The 20,134-nt window shown below is 42.7% G+C and overlaps 1 protein-coding gene across 4 annotated transcripts in view; it reads right to left on the minus strand.

The window, feature by feature from the left end:
- Window positions 1–20,134, minus strand: part of UST (uronyl 2-sulfotransferase) — a 294,924-nt gene that overhangs the window by 73,175 nt on the left and 201,615 nt on the right. For all 4 annotated transcript variants that reach the window (XM_028494338.2, XM_024122441.3, XM_028494336.2 and 1 more), the window contains exon 6: window positions 1,357–1,454. In XM_028494338.2, coding sequence (XP_028350139.1) covers window positions 1,357–1,454 — 98 coding nt within the window. The remainder of the gene's footprint in view (window positions 1–1,356; window positions 1,455–20,134) is intronic.

Raw genomic sequence — 20,134 nt, forward strand, 5'->3', positions numbered from 1 at the left:
CGCGTCCGGGGTCTGTGCCCTGCAACGGGAGAGGCCGCAGCAGGGGGAGACCCGCATACCCCAAAAAAAAAAAAAAAAAAAAAAAAAAAAGAAAATCATCACGAGATAAGGCATCAGAAGTCCTCTCCCCAAGACTGGGAAATACATGATTTTAAAAGTACTTTACGGAATTAGAATCTTGTTTCTTGGAATAAATATCCTCATTTTGACAGAAAGCGAGTTAACTGGCCCCACCTCTTCCCAGGATCTGAAGCCCTGACGGTGAAACAGGAGGCATTTACTACAGGCGACAGGGTGGGCGAGGGAGGCCTCCTGAACGCAGGAGTTTATCATGAAGCAGAAAACTGACACTGCTAGCCCCAGAATTCTGACCGTAAACAAACCGCTTAACTCAGCAAAACGTCAATAATCACAGCACACATAATAACTAAGCAGCAATCACCGTGTAAGCAAAAAGTACAGTAAGTGAGCTGCAATTTGGAAACAGCTGTGTCCCCCGCCCCCCGCCCCCAGTGTCTTAAGGAACACAGCGACCTTCTAATCAATGTCTCCTTTCGGGCAAAATGCCGCTTCTGGCAGCAGGGTTTATTTGCCACCAAGCAAAGATAATACTCATCGTTACTACCATTTCTTCTGGAGGCTACACATTTGTCTAGTACAACGAATTTCAAGTGTAGCTAGACCTGAATCACCTGGGAGGTGGTCACAGATGCCCGGGCCTCGCCTCAGAGACTGTGACCAGGTGTGGGTCCCTAACAAGTACCCCGGGGACGCAGGTGCAGGAGGTGGGGAGACCACACTGAGGGCCCTTACTATCTGAATAAGTCACTCGCTAAAGAAGGTCTTGCAACCAAGTAAGGCTGAGGAGGGATCACTAGAAAGCGCTTTCTTCTCTTTCTACTAAGTGTGCCTCAGGAGAGAGACACTCTGGAAGTTTGGGTGTGAGCATCTAGTGTTTCAGACCCAATGAGACACACCACACTGGCAAGGACAGCTGTGGATGCAGCACAGCCACCACTGAGGAGCAGGATGGGCGCACCCCCTGGGCTTTACTATCTCACGGGCTGGGTAGTGACAGGTGTACGTCAAAGGTGAAGAGGAGGTTGGTTGGCATTTCAGTTACACAGCTTTACGGGTGGTCCCCAAGGCCTCTGCCAGACCTTGATTTGTTAATTTCTTTATCTATAGGACATTCAGAATCTCAAATGCGATCTTGAAAGGTTAACAGTGAATGTTAACTGAATTCCAGAAGTTAGAGAGACTGGGAACGCAGAAGACGCCCACACAGTGCCAGTTGGTGGGTTTCCTGTCATCGTGGTCCACGTGAGCATGTCATGAGCCTGTTTCAGTCTTTACCTGCATCTGGGATGCTGTCCACAAAAATACGGAATGATGTAAAATAACCTGGGGTTGGAACACTCAGGATAGTTTGCAAGGATACACTCGTTGATGTCCTAGAAGAGAAAACACAGCAGTGAGATGTCTGGCGGTCTCTGCAGGGCTTTGTCAAATGTCATACAGTGTAAGTAAAATGGATACTTTAATGATACGGGAAGGCCTTGAGAAGATGTAGAGAATTGATGGATTTCATGAGAAGAAATGAAATCCTTCTTTTGCCTTGCACCAGCCTGCTCCACTGGCCAGGTACACATACGGTCAGAGCATTTCAGAGTGCTTGTTCTGTTGAGTTAAATGAATTTCTGCGTTTCCCAGCGGCCTGAAGTCTCTAGCTAGATGACAAGCATCTTGGAGCAGTTCTACTGACTGTGGCTAGTTGTGGCCCCAGCAGCTATGAGAAACTGGGAAGTATACAGTGGATACTTAACAAATATTTGTTGAATGAATTCAGTATGACTTAATTCATTCAGACTTAATCAGAGATCCCTGTACAGCCAATCCTGTAGAAATGTGTTTCCCGGTGTATCCACATGTCCAACACATACTTATTAAGTACCTACAATAGTCACATAGAGGGTTTGTCAGTTTTGGAGGGGCTGTAAAACCATTTCTAATGTTATATTAGGTTAGGGAGTGGCAGGATGTTTGCATATAGACATTCTCCCACTTTCAAAAGCAACAGTTGTGATTTCCAAATAGAAAATCTGGAATTTCCGCATAGAAAAGTTCTCTTCTATGAGGTTGAGTGCAGTGTCTTTGTCAGCATTACTAGAGCTTACAATGACATGAAAAGAAGGGCTAAAAGCCCACTTTCATCACGGCAGATTACATTGGATACCCTAGATAAGACATGTCTGGTTCTTAGGTATTTCTAAGGAGAAAAGATAACCCAATTTACAAACAAACCAAACAGCTATGGGATGTTTTTTCAGAGACAATACTGGCAAGGCAAATTAAGAGCGGATATAACTCAGCAAACATGGTCCTATGGTCAATGGAGTTCATGAGTCAGTTGAAGCCACTGAATCTAATATGATTAGGGTAAATGGTTAGTTATTAAAAGTTTTTTTTTAGTTCAAGTTGGGAGTTGGAAAATATAACTTAAATATCTTTTCTTTTCAACAACATTTTCTTTTCCCTCTCGTGCTTCTTTGGTTTATATACCAATTAAATAAATTACACAATTACAGTAACAAATTCGACTGGAATAAAGAGATTCAGGAACAAACACACTCCAGCTGAGCACCTGTGCCTATTGTGGGAAGCACAGGTGCACAGTTCGCAGAGAGGAATATACTAGAAGCAAATGGAATGGTGTACGTCAGCCCATCCAGCCATGAAGTTAAGGGCGGTTAAGAGCACCTCATTGCATATGAAAACCCATTAAAAATGCATGATGTCAGACCCCAAATACCTTTGTAGAAGAAACTGACACAGAGGGATGTATGTATAAGACTATTCACTGCTATAAGATTTATTACAACAAAATATGGCAGAACTTACAGTTCGTTAATGGGGGATTGATTCACAGAGCAGTTATGGCACATTCCTATGATGAAATACTGGGCACCCAGAAAGGATAAGGAGGATCTACATGCACTGTCCTGAAAAGTGTCGTGATGAGTTTTCAGATGAAATAAAGTCAATTATAGGACAATATGAACATGTAGGACAACATAAAAATAAAATGTGTTTACATAAGGACAAAAATATCTGGAAGGATAAACACCAAACTGTTAAGTCATTTATGGTGGTAGATGTAATGGAAGATGGGACTACATTGAACTTTTACTTTATTTGTTTTTGAAATGTTAGCTTTAATTATAATATATGTATTTTAGTTTTATCATCAGAAAAGTTTAAGGAGATCTACACATTGTAAAACAGACTAAAACTTGTATAGAGGGTGACCAGGCTTTGCCATGAGGATGCTCTGACCTCCCTTCCTCCCTCACCCTCCAGGTATCCTCTGACAGTTGGCTTCCCCCAGGGACCTGAGCCTTAGGTCAGAGTGACCCAGGAACTGGGCTGGGGTCAGAGGGAGGGAGCTAGGAGCTGGGTGGGAAGCAGAGCACAGGAGACTCCGGCCAGGGCCAGAGTGGTAAGGAGGGTCTGTCCTCTGAGGTCGAGATTTCACAGCAAATGGCTGAGTAAAATGGTGGTGATTTAGGGGGTGTCCAGAGATCTGCCCCCCACACAGTCAGCCCCCAAGAGACCTGCATTAACATGAGGGGCGGGGTAACTGAGCCCACCAAAGCCTCCTGCAGAGACTCTCACAGCGCCTGCGCTTCTCCGAGTTCACTTTACAGTGGCCTTTTAAGAAGAACTTGTGGAATTGTTTGCTTAGGTGGTGACTCCAGGAGAGCACAGATGCCCGCTCACTGCATCTCCAGTGCTTAGCACCCTTCCTGGAAAAAGCAGAGGTGCAATAAATACTCAGTGACTGAATGAGCAAATGGCAGAAGGACAAGCCAAGACACACAACCCTGATTCTGTCCTCAGAGATCCTGGCCTGGGGCTCGCAGGAGGAGGCAGAGGGCATCAGTTGGTGGGGATGTTGCGGGGGGGGGCGAGGACTGCAGGAACCTAGGAAAGACGGTTCTCTATTGAAATCCACAAATAACCTCTCAAGGTCAATTTATGGGAAGACATAAATTCCTAGTTTAAGAATAACTGTTAACAATTCTTCCTTTCTTAGAGCAAGGCATGTCGCAGGAGATTTCAAAGAGTTCCATTTGAGCCCATTAGGTTGACGGATGGTGTTGGCCACAAGCATCTTATGGAAATGCTATAGGAGGACATAAATACAAGATGACTCAGATGTAAGACCAAGCGGAAGCAGGAAACGAGCTGTGAAGACCCAAGCACTCAGCTGCCTATGGCTTGGCCACAGCGAACACTGATCTGCTTCCCGGCAGCTCAAGGACGCGGGGTTTCGGGAAGCTGCTCCTGGCCACTCACACAGTCCACTCTTACTGGAACCCAGAACTGCAGTGAATGACCTTTCAGTGTCTCAGGCAACCAAATGTGACAAGTGTCAACACAGCTGTTCCTCCAGTGCTCTGCTCCAGTGCCCCCCAGGGCCATACGGTTTCCCCCAGAGTTAATGGTTTTATTTTTGGCATTAGGCTTCGCTATCTTGTGTTGTTTTACAATCACCTTTTTATACTGAAGTTCTCTTTGCACATATATAGTTTAAAATGATTATGCAATTTCATTTTTTCTTCCCATGCAGTGCTTCTAGGATAAGGTTGTTTTAAACGAAAACCTTAATATTTACTTTAAGACTTGCTCTCAGATCTTCATGACGGTGATGACTTTAGCCAAGCCGGCCCGCTTGCCAGACTGCTTGCCAGTGCTTGATCGACGATTTGCTTATCTGGTCCTTGGATCTTGGCAGCTACCATGGCACCCCACAAAGTGTTCCCTTGCCCAAGACTAGCCCTCTTGTAAGACTGGGTTTAAACATAAGACCCCACTCTCCCCATATTCTCAATTTATTCAGGAAATGAGATATTCTCTAGGAGCGAACATTCCAGATAACTGAGTCCTTTGAATTGCCAAAACTAAAAAAGAAAAAGACCAATTTTGGTTGAAATTTATTCTAAACTGTGCTATTTTTAAAAGCATACACTTACACCCTCTAGGTTTTCTTAGTGGGTTCATCTTCTTCCACTTTGATCGGACAGCAAAATCACCTTCAGTTGATTTTCTCCTGTAACATTTTCACTGGATGCACTGTCATGAATAACACGCACCTGTCAAATGCCAAAGGGCCCTCAGTGCCCAAAGGAAACCCCAGTCACTACAGCCAGATCCCTGGGGGTCATTCCTGATTCCTCTCTCACCCTCACTGTCCATGTCATTCAGTGGCCCGACCCTGCAAGCTGACCCCCAAATGGTTTTCTAACCTGCCTTCTCCCATCCATTCCACACCTCAGCCCCTGCTCAGCTACTCTGCAGCTAGTTAGTATCTCTTCCTTTCATCTCTTCTCCCCGAATACATTCTACACAAAGTTGCTGCAGTAACTTAGCTGAGATGCAAATTCATCCACTTCACGCCTCTGTTCAAAAACTTTGAAGGACTCTTACTGACAGCCCAGTGGCAATAACAATCAAGTAGGGCACCTGTTAAGAAATGCTAATTCCCGGACCCTACCTTGATTTAACAGAGAGCTTGATTTAACAGGTTTTTCTGGGGACAAGGCTAGAAATCTGCATTTTATTTGTTTATTTATTTTTATTTATTTTAACATCTTTATTGGAGTATAACTGCTTTACAATGGTGTGTTAGTTTCTGCTGTATAACAAAGTGAATCAGCTATACATATACATATCCCCATATCCACCCATCTAGGTGGTTGCAAAACACTGAGCTGATCTCCCTGTGCCTGCTTCCCACTAGCTATCTGTTTTACATTTGGTAGTGTATATATGTCCATGCCACTCTCTCACTTCGTCCCAGCTTCCCCTTCCCCCCTCCCCGTGTCCTCAAGTCCATTCTCTACATCTGCATCTTTATTCCTGTCCTGCCCCTAGGTTCTTCATGACCTTTTTGTTTGTTTGTTTTTTAGATTCCACATGTATGTGTTAGCATCCGGTATTTGTTTTTCTCTTTCTGACTTATTCACTCTGTATGACAGACTCCAGGTCCATCCTGCATTTTAAAGAGGAAACTTCTGGTGATTTTGAGAACCTGGTTGCCCTTCATGGGCCTCAACACTGGGCCAGTAGGTAATTCCATGCCTGGCTCATCTGGGTCCCTTGCCTGGAATTTCCTTCTGCCTCCTCCCCTGGCCCCATAGCAGACCTAGGCTTTGGCGGAATTCCTGGCAGGACGAGTGTTAGTATATGCCAGCCCACCTGTAGAGAAAGGAAGGCTCCAGAAGCTGGAGAAGAATTCAGGATCTGACAGCAAGTTCAAGGTAACTCCTGGTGAGCCTTCTGAGTAGACAAAGCACGTACAACCTACATTGTGTGGTTTGCAGCATCCTAAGCATCCACAGTCCCCATTAAAAAAAAATCCTCTCACCTCTTACCAAATTGAGAGTGGTCCTGGGACTTTGTTTATTTAGTAAGACAAAATAAGTGAAGTCTCTAGTATATTTCTCATTCATTCCACGATCTTTCGTCATCAAGCCCCCTCCAATCCTATGGCTAATCCTGGGCCCAGAAAGGAGGGATTTAAGGAGTTCCACTAAAAGGAAAAGTTGAGCTACACATACGGTCCATGGTGAGGTGAGGGCTGTGCCAGATGGGCAGGGCTCCAGCACCCCCAGCCCTACCAAAACCGGAAGAGCTATGCTTTGCCTGGGTTTATGTATTGGGTTCTGTATAAGATTTCAGTTGATAAAAAGGCTCTAAATCTGAAAATCATTGCTTCAGGCCAGCACGCAGAGGATCAGGATATTGGAACAGCTAGCATAACCCCCATCACACCGCCCCTCCCGTTGCCCTATACGAGCAGGTGATTCTGATTGTAGGGCCCAGGAAGTCGGATCTTGCTAGCTGGGTCATGACTGTTTGGGTCCTATGATTAAAGAGCACCTTGTGGAAAAACCCAAAAATATGAGAAAACATTTTTCCTCTTCCTCTCCTTCCTAGGGTCCAGGCTGCTGAGAGTTCTATTCTTCCCCCTATCTCACCCTTTAAGGAAAGAGGGGATACCAAGCCCATGCTAGCAAGGGGAAGAGTAGGTTTCTTACGTGTACAATAGTGTTAAACACTATAGAGTATCTATATTCTAAATGTCAAAAATATCTTTAAAAATGCATGGCACCTTTTATTGAAGAGAAATTTAATTTATTATAACTTTGGTGTATAGTGTCAATCCCTTGATTATTTTAGTTTTCATTATCAATTGTGAATGAATAGAGGCCCTTTGAACCTATGACAAGCTGGGCACGAACGTGGCCTTCAGGAAGGCATACTGTACACAGGTGGGGTGCTGGGCAGACTTCCCGAATTCAACTCTCCGAACGTTTTGAAAGCCACACCTGCTGGGCCAATGCTGTTCCAGGCTCCTGGGCAGGAAGGGCTGCCAAGTATGCAGAATTCTGCCAGATTGTGCAGTTATTTTATTAGGCAAATAAATGTCTACAGATTCTAGTGTAAAACCACTGGGCCCAACCCAGTTTTGTACAAACATTTTCAAAAGTAAAAGTGGAATACATTATCAGTCACTCCTTTTCATAATTATAGTTTTTTTGGCTAACGATCATTTCCCTTCCTTCTACATATAATGTCTGGAATATTTGCACAAAGAATATCTTTAAGCGGAGGTTAGCCCCAGTGGGAGTTACTTAAGAAACCACTGGATACTCTAAATTTTATACAAGTGGGACACTTTATGAAAGTCCATCTTGACAAAAAATTTCAGCCATAAATTTTATAGAATCATAAATTATGAGAACTGAATTCAGTGACTAGCTGAAGGAAGACTCAAGAGAAAGCGGTAGAGAAGGGCTATCAATCCTCTAGTGCTCTTGATTAGAAATGAAACACATGATAAACTTCACCTGGGATTCTAATTTTAAACTTTCAACTAGAATTTTCTCATAAAGTTTACATCTATGATGCCACAATTTGGTCAAATGCAATCTGATTTCAGAGAGTCTCAATTTGGGGTAGCTCAAAATCGGTTGCTTGTTGTGTTTAAATAAATCAAGCTGAAATCTTCAACAAACCAATGCCAAGGTTCTTTAATTATTTAATGAATTAAGGCATCTACTGTACATAAGGCATCATGGTAAGCACCCTGGCCTCAAGTAGCTGACAAATAATTGTGCCTGTCTCCCTTTACTTGTAGTTTACAGAATGTAACTTTACTAACATTTATATAGAATGTATTCTTGGTAGTGGTTCCCTTTATTTGTATGTGGTGTCCCTTTTTATTCATGCTCTTACCTTATATTAAAATTTGTCTTATAAACTTTTTTTTAGCATTTAAATGGTGACCTTTTCTCATCCCTTTACTTCCAGTCTCTCTTTTCAACAGATGACTCCCTCTCCCTGTTTAATAGATGAATGTAATCATTTACCTCTATTATGATTATTGATATATTTGGATTTATTTTTGCATCTTTCTTTCTTTGTGTTTTGTTCGCTATTCTTTTTCTTTGCTTCTTTTTTTTTCTTTTCTGTTGGTTTTTAAAGTTTTTAATAATACCGCCTGCCTTTCTTCTTCTGCTTTAGAATCTAAAGATTTTCTTTCTACTATTTTCACAATTACCCTTACATTTTTTAACATTCTAAGATTTTTTTCCCCCAGATATGTGGTTCTGACAGCTTAAAAAACACAAACGATAACAATGCAGCTTAAAATACTCTCATTGGGCTTCCCTGGTGGCGCAGTGGTCGAGGGTCCACCTGCCGATGCAGGGGACGTGGGTTCGTGCCCCGGTCCAGGAAGATCCCAAATGCCGCAGAGCGGCTGGGCCCGTGAGCCATGGCCGCTGAGCCTGCGCGTCCGGAGCCTGTGCTCCGCAGCGGGAGAGGCCACAGCAGTGAGAGGCCCGCGTACCGCAAAAAACAAAACAAAACAAAACAAAAAAAACCCTCATTACTTGAGAAGTACTGAGGAGAGGTGCAGAATTTGAAGAAATCATTCATAAATGAATGGTCAGAAAGGTGAGTTGATGGAAGAGTCATTTAAAAATGTTTAACATTCAAACTTGATTAATGTTTTTCTAGTAAAGTCTGAAGTAATTTGGTTTTTCTATATTTCTCCTGAATCTGGAAAGATCTTAGCACTTTTAATTACCCATTAAACACTGCCCATCCCATCTTATCAATGTTGTCTAAATCTAATCCTTTTTTAACACAAAAAACTCTTAGCACTCAATATTTAACTCATTTTACCAACATGTGTTAATCAATGGCTATATTCACTGTTGCACCTTGTGTCCTGCACCTTCCTTACTTCTCCTCATAGTCCATCTTTTAATGATCCTTTTAGTGGAGTCGTTAAGTGGTTAACGCTTTCTATGTCTGAAAAAGTCTATAGAGTGATTGTGTAGCTGGATATAAAATCCTAGGTTGATAGTTATTTTCCCTCAGCGCTCTGAAGATATTACTCTGCTGTCATCTGGAATCTACTGTTGCTGATGGGAAATCTGCTATCAGCCTAATTATGCTTCCTTCACTGGTCATCTGTTTTTCTTCCTTTTCCTTGATATCCTGCAGTTTTACTCTAAAATATTTGAGTGTAAATTTAACTTTGTTTATTCTGTTCATAGGCTGTGGCTTTGTTCTACCACCTCTCTAGGTCTACCCTTTAAAAGCCATAGTCCCAGTGATGGGTCAGCAGTCGTTTTGTTTGGCTTTCTTTGCTTGACTGTGAGGGAAGTGTGGCGCCCCACCTCAGGCCCTGAAGGCGCTGAGCCTGGTGCTGGCCCCCATCTTGACAGGGAGCCCAATGCCTGGCTGCCGCTGCCCCATTCTGGACCAGAGCTCAGCTGTCCTGTGATTTCACCACTGCTCATCACTCTGGTATTGTTCCAGGCATGGGGACACTCTTTGGATTTCCTTTTTAAATATTCTGTCTATCATTGCTATGTGTTTGGGGCCAAACACGTAGATAGAGTGAAATCTCTACACCATCTCGCTTGGGGGTCCTGTATGGGCTGTTCATGCTTTTTTTCCTTCAGGGAGTTCTATTGGAAAGAATACAGAGTGCAGAAATGTGTGTGATGGATATGGGGAGTGCACCTTGCTGAGTCAGAGGAAAGACGTTTGGTAAAATGTCAAGTCCATGCCAAAGCAAGGTCACATGTTTATTGAAATGTGATCATTTCTGCTTCATGAGGATGTCAGAGGTATAGGGCCAAAGCACAGTTTAAGCCAGACCTTAAAGAGTATGATTCCTGAGGATTCTTCTTACAGACCCTGCAAGATATTAATATATTGTAGCAGTGACTTTATTATAATGGTGTTGCTTTGAATCTTTTAATTGCTTCAAGTGTGTCACCGAAAGTTCCAATATGTGAAGTATACCACGAACACAAAAATGGCATAATCTTCACTCTACATTTTCTTTATTAGTATTATATAGACTCTAAACTTCTGGAAGAAAAGCTTCATGTCTCCTCTCTGTATGATGGTACCCACCCAGGGCCGGGCAGGTGCTCTTTTATAGCTCATAAAAGTAGCCTTTGAAGATGATGAAATTTTAATTTGAATTGTGCTATGCCTAGCAAATCACCATGGAAATCTGGTAAAAGCTTTCAGAAGACAGGGCTGTTTTTCAATAAACAACATCATAAAAAATTCAGCAGCAGAGTGAAATCCAGAATGAAAGTACTGGTGCATTTTAATCAAAAAATACTTAAATGATATTGTGGATGAAGATATATCATTACGGATACTTTTTTTTAGTAGACATCTGGAGGACTGAAATGTCATTAAATGACCTCTAACCCACTCCCTGCTAGAAAAAGTACATTCCAGATGTGGGCTCCACTTAGAGGAATAATGACTTTGGGGCTTTGTGATTCTAGTCTTGAAGGCCCAGAAAAGCCATGTGGCTGGATCTCTGCCACCAGCAGCTCTGCCGTGAGCTCTGATAGTGCTATCCTGGTTAACCAGCCCCCTGTGGGCAATTCTGCCCTGTGCATTCGGCCCAGCACATAGATGGCAGCAATCTTTGCAAAAGGGGGCTATGCTGATTCTATTTGGAAGCATAGAGTCAATAGGACTCTCTGTCCTTCTAGCACGACTAATGTTGAGATGCTGATCAAGCCCTTAAAATAAGCAGGAGGACAGGTTTATGGAGAGATCCACCGCCCTCTCTCCTACCTAGTCACATAGAAAAATAGGTCACCACTCTGTGGGCTTTCTGTGGGGTGGTAGTATGATATCATTTGAGTGGATTGCCAGTGGATCTTATGGGTCTACAGTTTTCCCACTCTAGATCTTAATAAAACCGTGGAAATACATTTTAACTTGACTGCTTTCCGTGTAACACCAGAAAGAAAAGATGCCGGTAAAACTTAGGCCGGAGACCAGAAGGACCACTGCAGATTTTACTTCAAAGTTGAATTACGAACTGGAAAGAAATGCATCAGTCACCTCGTATCTGTTCATTTCACCTGTTAAAAGAAGCCTCAGGGGTAGGCTAAGTCCCCACACAGTTCAGTATTTCCTGGAGGTAGTACTGAGCAGACAAATCAGGCTCCAACAGAGCTTCTCCACCGACGTGAGACTTTGTGAGTGTAAGAATGGCAGGAATTCCTGGGAAACCAAGTATGTTCTTCAAGGGTTTTACACCATAACAATTATTTATGATTCCTTTGGGCCACACAAGTTTCTAAAAGCCACAGAAACTGTCTTAACCTCATAGAATTTTGATGATTTTGCCTTCCCAGCTGAAGAGGTTTAGAATTCCCTTTTCTTTCTTTCACATCCAATAGTCTAACAGTTTTGGCCTAAGAGACCAAAACTCACCACAAAAGTCACACTTTCAACTTCTGGTTATCCAGGGCATAAACAACATGTCTGTAGATTTTTTAAGGCTCACAGCCTCTCCTTTCTGTGGCCCTGTAGTCCCAACTCAGAAGGTCATAAAGAATCCACAATAGGTTTAATAAAGAGAAATTGAAACTAAAGAGCCAGAATGATTACTTTAGATGAACTGGGAATTTCAGTTTCTTAAGACCGTGTAATCATGAGTGACTAAGAATTGACTGGGTGAGAGAACCACAGGAGTGAACAGGCGGTTTTGTTTTTGAATGCATTGATTAAGGGCTATCAGGGGTTCAGCAACATTGGATAAAATAGTCGTGGAAATACAAGGGCTTGACAGTTCAGCTCACCCCTAGAAGGAAAGCTATGCAGTGAGAAATACAAGGAAAGCAGGGTGAAAACTAAAAGAGCTTAGTCGTGGGGTCCGGAAGAAGAGCTGTGGTTTATAGGGAGCATGATTTCCTTCATGAAAAGACTTACTAGGACCCCAGTGAAACCCTTGACTAACGAAGTGGTGAACAGCCACCTGGTAGATCATTTGTGGCAAATTTAAAATCGCAGGCTGGCTTCCTACTCTTGGGATATTTTCAAATCACCAACTTACCTCTCCACCCTTAAGTCAAAGAAGAAGAATTCATTTCAATATCAGCCCAAGAAAAACACAATCAGAGGAGGTCACAATGCTAGAATGCCGTTATTAATTCCAAGACTAAATACAGTTGATTTTTGGATTATCAGCTGTTTTCAATTATCAGCACCAACATTCTCTTCTATGAAAGTGGATAAATGAGTTGTTTGCAAAAATCCACAAACCTTTCACCAGAAGAGTGGAAAATTTCCCCAAGGGGTTATGATTGGTTTCACTCTTTCGGTAACCATACCGTAAATTCTTTGCTGCTTCCCTTTTAGCACTAAGGGCTAGATAGTTTCTCAAAGTACAATAAGCCTAAGGATGCTGCTTTGATTTAAGAAGCAGAGAAAAGGAAGGGAGTTATTGATATGAAACAATTACTGTTTTTCAAAAAGAGTAACCAAAATTTTAGAAAGTCCCATTAGAGAATTCTCGGTAGTCCTAGACAGTTAGGGAGACAGTGCCCAAGATCTTCCTGTCTGCAGCCCAGGACCGTTCTCCTTTAGGAAGAGTCAGGATTTAGCAGGAGGCATGTGCTGCTCAGTCTTACAGAAAGTGGAGCAGAAAATCATTCTCCTTATTCCACATTCTTGCTCTGGACTTGTTAGGTCTAAATCTATCTCATTGATAGTCAGAATTTGGGGATTTAAGATGTCAACTGACATGGAAACAGATGCATTAAAAAACAAATGTCATCCCTAGCTGTTTCTCCTTGCCAGTAAAGACTGAGGGAAGCAGGTGGTTATTAACTTGGAGTACAGAGTACAGACACTCCCCCACCCTCGCAAAGGGGTCTGGGGCTATAACTGTATTTCAGTATGATTTGTTTTCTTTGTAATCTTAAGTATTTTATTTTATGCATTTAAAAACATTATTCTGAGAGGTCCGTAGGCGTCACTAGACTGCTAAAGCGGTTCAGGACATGAAGGAGGTGAAGACCCTCCGTACTGGATATTGACAGGAGGCGAATGTCTCTGCCGTAAGATGTATTTCCTAACTTGTATTACAGCATTGGCCCATCCAAAACTGTCAACAGAAGATTATTTTTTACCAAGATTTTTAAAATTCCATTTCAAAGAGTTGGAGAGCAAACTACAACCACCACCAACAATATTTTTATGCAAATAGAGTCCCCTTGGTGGTTTCAAGCGCTTAAAAGAATTTCTGTACTTGACACTTAATCTAGCACGGTGGTTCTCAAAGTGTGGTCCACAGATTGCTGGTGAGACTTGAGACCCTTTTAGGGGTCCACAAGATCAAAACTATTTTCATAATCATACTAAGGTGTTATTTGTATTTTTGATGGTGTCAACGTTGGCACTGATGGTGCAAAATGGTGGTAATAAGTGGTTGGCTCATTAGCATGAATCAAGACAGTGGACCAGGGGCTTCCCTGGTGGTGCTGAGGTTAAGAATCTGCCTGCCAATGCAGGGGACTCAGGTATGAGCCCTGGTCTGGGAAGATACCACATGCCGCGGAGCAACTAAGCCCGTGTGCCGCAACTACTGAGCCTGCGCTCTAGAGCCAGTGAGCCACAACTACTGAGCCCGCGTGCCACAACTACTGAAGCCCACATGCCTAAAACCTATGCTCTGCAACAAGAGAAGCCACCGCAATGAGAAGCCTGTGCGCCGCAACAAAGAGTAGCCCCCGCTCGCCGCAACTAAAGCCCACGTGCATCAACGAAGACCCAACGGACCCAAAAATTAATTAATTAATTAATTTAAAAAAAGAAGAGACAGTGGACCAGACTTGACTAGATATCATGGTACTCTTCACCACTGCACACACTTCAAAAATTTTTTTAACTTAAGAATGTCTTTGAAGGAGCAGTAAAAACCATTAGTTGTGCTCAATTTCAGCCCTTTCAACTCTGTGAGGAGATAAGGAAAGACTGCATAAAGCACTTCTGCTATTGACCTCTCAGCAGTCTGGTGGAGTCTAAGGACCCACTTCTCAGATCAATGTGCTTAAATGTGTAAAATAAAACATATAGGGCTTCTCTGTGGCACAGTGGTTGAGAGTCCGCCTGCCGATGCAGGGGACGTGGGTTTGTGCCCCGGTCCGGGAAGATCCCACATGCCGTGGAGCGACTGGGCCCGTGAGCCATGGCCACTGAGCCTGCGCGTCCGGAGCCTGTGCTCCGCAACGGGAGAGGCCACAACAGTGAGAGGCCCGCGTACCGCAAAAAAAACAAAAACAAAAAAACATATAAGAGTAGAAAGAAAACCAAATATATTGAATTATTTATCAAAATACTAAAAAGTCGGGGTAAGTAATATATGTGCTTGTTAAAATATTAAATAAGATTTCTCAGTGGGTCTAATATCTACTATCATATCAATCCAGGTATTATGGTAGTGTGAATGACTACTTAAAGAGATCTCTAATAAGAGTAATTGATATAAAATAGAAATGAATTCTATTGGTGACATTATAGGTATTGTGAATACTGCTATAGTTTGTTGCCTATATTCAGAAATGAAGGAAATGCTAAGTTAGTGAAAATAATGACGTATTTTTTTTCCTCTGTTGGAGTTCATAGACTCTCCTGGACTTTATCCATGGACAATTATCACCACCTGACTACTGCCTATTATATTTGTCTATCTGTTTGTTTACTATTTGTTTCTCCTCACTAGGGTATCAGCTCTAAGAGAGGTGGGACTTTGTGTGGTTCGGCGTGGTCCCAGGGCTTTGAAGGGTGCCCGGTCCGGAGCAGATATTCAGCCAGCATTTCTCAAGTGAATGAGGAAGTACCATCAGTTCCAGGCCCTACTGAATCAACTTGGCCCATTCTCCTCTTTCCATTTCTAGGTCAGACTCCTAAAAGAACATCACTGCAGATTTCAAATTTACACCTCTTATAAATATTGTGGTTCGCAGCCAGTCTCATTATTTGATCCAAACTGTTTTAGAAAGAAGTTGGTGCTTTAAAAGAACTTCTCAATCAATTAATACAGAGCCTCCTAGCACTGTTCTCTGTGGGTCTGCAGATGATCAGCGCCTACTACTGTTCCCTACTGGCTTTCACAGAGAAAAGGCAAATGACTGAAACACAAGAATTTTTGGCAAAATCCCCAAAGTAAAGCTTCTGTGCGCCAAGATGGAAAATATGAATCTGAAAGTCTGTATATCTGGGATTATAATTTTATCCATGAGAACACCCTGGTGTCATGTGAATGAGGTCAAACAGGTAAATGGAGAAGTAACATCCAGTTAACTTGTCCCTGAATGTTCTCTTTGGCTTCTCAATCTTAACGCACTAATTTGCTTAACTATTCAAATTCAAAAGCAAGAAAGATCTCCTTGGTGTCAAAGCTTAGTCTTGCTCCTCCAATATTTTTATTATAAAATCAACCCATGTTTATTATAGAATATACGGTTAAGCAAAAAAAGGAAAATAAAAAGCAACCGTAAATCTGCCACACAAATATAAATATTTTAAAATAAAAGATATAAGGAATTAAAATATAATAGATAAAAAGAAAAATATTTTGGTGTATAACCCTTTTTAGTATTTTTTATATGAAAGTCTATTTTGGTTACTGTGTGTTGTCCTGACTCTAATGCCAAATTCCAAATAAAATATTAAAAAGAACAAAGGAAGCAATGGTTTTTGAACTTTATTACCCTACACACATATTTTTTTTAAATATTTAAATGTGAAATTTCTTCACAGAGTGGCCCTGTTTCTTTAGTTGCATTTCCATTGACTTAAAAGTTCCTCCATCTAAATTACAAATGGAGAAGAGTGGAATTAATAAAGTAAAAACTCATCGATTACCAAAAACTCAAGAAAGTTTGTCATTTACCATATGAACTGGCAACTTATTAACTCTTGTATTTGAGGAAGAGATGTGAAGATTAGACACAGCCTTCACCTCTCAAATGAGAATGGTCAATGGCCCTGGTTGGGCTTTGATGTCTCAGTTTTACAGGTCCCGTTTTGGAAGAGTAAACGTGGCTGCCTTAATTTAGTAAATTATCTGTTAACCTGGAAAGACACGGGACAGAGTTGGAGACACATAATCTGCATCTGCTTTTGTTAGAACAGATGCTTCCATTAACGCAATCCAAGTCATTTTCAGTTTATTTGAATGAGGATAAAGACCATCACTTTTGTTTATCCATTATTTTGGTAAGGGTCTCATGGGTTCTTTTTTTCCCCTTAACGCCCTGGCCCTCTGTCAAATCAGTCTACAGTATTGGTAAAATGCTAATGCAGTTTGTAAAAAGTAATGGAGACCCAGGCGTTGGATTTCTGCTGTGGCTTAACTACTCCTTCACAGAGGGAAGGCCCTGAAATTTCTGACTTCAATATGCCACCTCGGTTCTTCCCCTCCCTTCACTGTCCTAAATCCTTTTCAACCTTTTAAACTTTTTAACCAAGGTTTTTACTTGGGGGCACTTACTACGGTCAAAGAACCCCACCTTCCTGAAGTTCCCACAAAGCCATAAATTGCTTCTTTAGGAGTCTAGAGGCTTCCAATGATAACAAGAACACTGTGAATTACGTGTTTCTTGTATTTTCAAAGCCTTTGAACATCTATTATCCCATTTTTACTGGCTGATGGAGGACTGATGAGGTTCCTACATTTCTAGAAGGGCCATTCCAGAGGAACAGAAGCAGTTGTAAAGCTCACTCCTGGCTCACTCACTGGTGGTAAAGGGGTGTTGGAATGTGGGTGGCAGAGAGTGCAGGCTCTGAGTTGCTGACTGACAGGCCAGTGAATTACCATGAATTACCCGGAAGCAGGGCAATGTGGAGGAGGAACAAGCTAGCTGCATCCTTGGAAACAGGCAGAGGTCTCCTCTGAATAGTGGATTTGGCAATGGAAAGAGGCAAGTTGCAGTGTTGAAGTGCAGAGGGCTGGGGTGTGGCTGGGAGGGGGCAGAGAGCATGAGACAGTGCATCACCTCGCAGGTCTACACCTGCAGGTTAGAGACCAGAGGGGCGGCCTCCTCTGGCTTCCTGCCTGTCTTTCAACGGAGAACACCAGCCGAAATGAACGTCAGGAAGTTTAGGGTGTTGCTGTTTTTTAAATAAATGAAATTAACCAGGGAATTGACATCATGATGCAGGCTCTGCCTACCTGTCCAATCTTGGGCTCCTGTTCCCGCCTCATCCTTTATGCCCCAGCAACCTTTGCTGTCTTTAGTTCCTCCTGTGCAGCAAGCTGTTTCAAGTGATTCCCTCTCTGCCTGGCTGCCTTCTACTTATCCAGTAAGACTCAACTCGTGTCACCTCCTCCAGGAAGCCTCCTGGACATGACCTCCACAGCCGTCCACTGATGCTTGTAGATAATGCCCTGGTGTTAGGACCCAAGGGCTATGTGCCTGCCTCTCCCCTTAGACTGTATTTCTAAGAGCAAAGTCTATCTTGTTTCCCCAGCCCTTACCACTGCACGTGGCCCAGAGCAGACGCCCAGAGCCTGTTTGGCTGAATGATACACGTTTGATAAATGAACACATACACATGCGATGAAGATGAAGAGGGTTGGAGCAAAGAATAAAACTTGAACGTGAGCTCCACAGCAATAGCAATTTGTGTCCTATTCCCCGATGGTCCCAAGTGCCAAGAAAAGGGTCTCTCTCTTACTTTTTATTTAAAAAGTATTTTTAAATAAATTAATAAGGAAGAAACGTTTTTGGAAGTGGTGCAGAAGTGGTGATTTACAGATTCTTTTGCAATGTCAGAAGATTTCAAAGAGCTCTGCTCGAGGGCAAGGGTTGCTGTCAGGACAGACCTGCTTTTTCATCTGGAAGCAGGCTTCCTGGCATAAGCTTCTTCCTCAGCTGGTTCATGTGCCCTAGAAATATTTTTAGTAGCTCTCATATTTTGCAGTTTGAAGTGACTCTGCAACCTGAGTCTTCTGACACTCAGGGACACTTAGGGCACATTACTTTCTACAGTGGCCAAAGTCCCCGGGCTTCTTTCCATCCTAACCTTTCTTGGGTTGTTCTCTACAGATGCTGTGCTCTCCGACTCTGGAGCACATGACACAGCCAGCATGCAAAATTTTATTTCCCAGGCAGGAGAATGCAGAGCTGGGAGGATAAACAATTTCACAATAAGCTGCCAGTGGCCAGGCAGGCAGGTAATTAATATATCCTCTGGTCTGTGGGTAGGAGTAGGCAGGAAGCATATCAATTACATCACTGGGCTGTAATGGATGTTACAGTCCTCTTCAAAGGTCATCTTGAGGTTGAAACACACTTTCCAGTAGTGTCTGCCTTTATAAATGTAAGATGCAGGAATGCATATGAGTGGTAACAGATATAACTGTAGCGGACCCAACATTTTACATAATTTCATAGATTACCAATCCCTAATCGTCAGTAGAGGTATGTACATAAATCAGTGCTGCCTTCGAAGGTAAACGCTTATTCAGCAGTCGGGTTGTGGGCGGGGGCAGGAATACGAGGAAGTATAAGATAATTTCTCTTGTTATCCTGGAGAAAGTTTCCGTGTAGGTAGGGAGCAGGATGCACAACAGTGATGGTGAAACGCAGGGAGGACAAAACACAGGGCATGACAACCCTTTTGCTACACGGATTCAGAAGAAGGAGGGTGGCTTAAGGAATTTTTGGTATCATAAATGAACCAGAAAATCGTTAAGCGAATTGCCTGTAGTATAGAAGTTGGAGGGGGGAACTCTGGAGTCAGATGACCTGGATTCAGATCAGTGGCATATGATCTACCACTGATCTGCCATCAGTGGCAGATCAGTGGTAAATGTGTAACAACCACCCTTCCTGAAAAAACAAAGACCTGATTTTATAGCATTTGCAGATTTCCATGGTGTAAATATGCCTACCATGGCCACATTCAAGCCACCATCTTGATGTCAACTAAATAGCACAATTCCTGAAAATTTAACAGTTGCTCAGAGCCAGTCCAAGCCAGCTCCAGAGCACCATTGGTTGAAACCCAGGCTCTGCTTCTTACTAGTTGTGTAAACTTAAGCAAGTTACATAGCTTCTGTAGTCCTTAAGTGTCTCATCTGTGAAATGGGCATAATAATATTTATCTTAGAGGGATGCTGTAAAGATTACATGAGATAATGTATGTGTGGCAGGTATGAACCTCTCCTGCTGTGGGGAGAGTAACTGACCTATGGTCCGAGATGCTTTGCTCTGAATCTATCACCTCATTCCTGCTGAGGCCACGGGCTGCTCTAAGCCAAAGACTAGCAGGGAGGTTATAGCAGGCCCATTCCTGCAAGCTGCAGGACTCCTCCGATGGATGACTTTGGCTTGAAGATTCCCCACTGGCTTGGCCAAAACTTTATTAGAGCTGCACTGTAGTCTGAGCTTCTGCCTACCCAATTCTTCCTTCTCTGTTCTTCACAGGGGTCAGACCTACAGCAGGTATGATGTCTTTTTCCAATTCCCTTTTCCCTCACCAGCATTTCTCCCAATAAATCTCTGCATGTCCAATCTCACCTTGGCTTCTGCTTCTCAGAGGAACTTAGCATGCTAATCGCTTTAGACTGTGCATATAGCAAGTTCTCAATAAATATTTATTTTTTAAAAAAGAAGAGTGGGGGCTTCCCTGGTGGCGCAGTGGCTGAGAGTCCGCCTGCCGATGCAGGGGATACGGGTTCGTGCCCCGGTCCGGGAAGATCCCACGTGCCGCG

The sequence above is a fragment of the Physeter macrocephalus genome, chromosome 10, assembly GCF_002837175.3.
Source record: "Physeter macrocephalus isolate SW-GA chromosome 10, ASM283717v5, whole genome shotgun sequence".
Lineage (NCBI taxonomy): Eukaryota > Metazoa > Chordata > Mammalia > Artiodactyla > Physeteridae > Physeter > Physeter macrocephalus.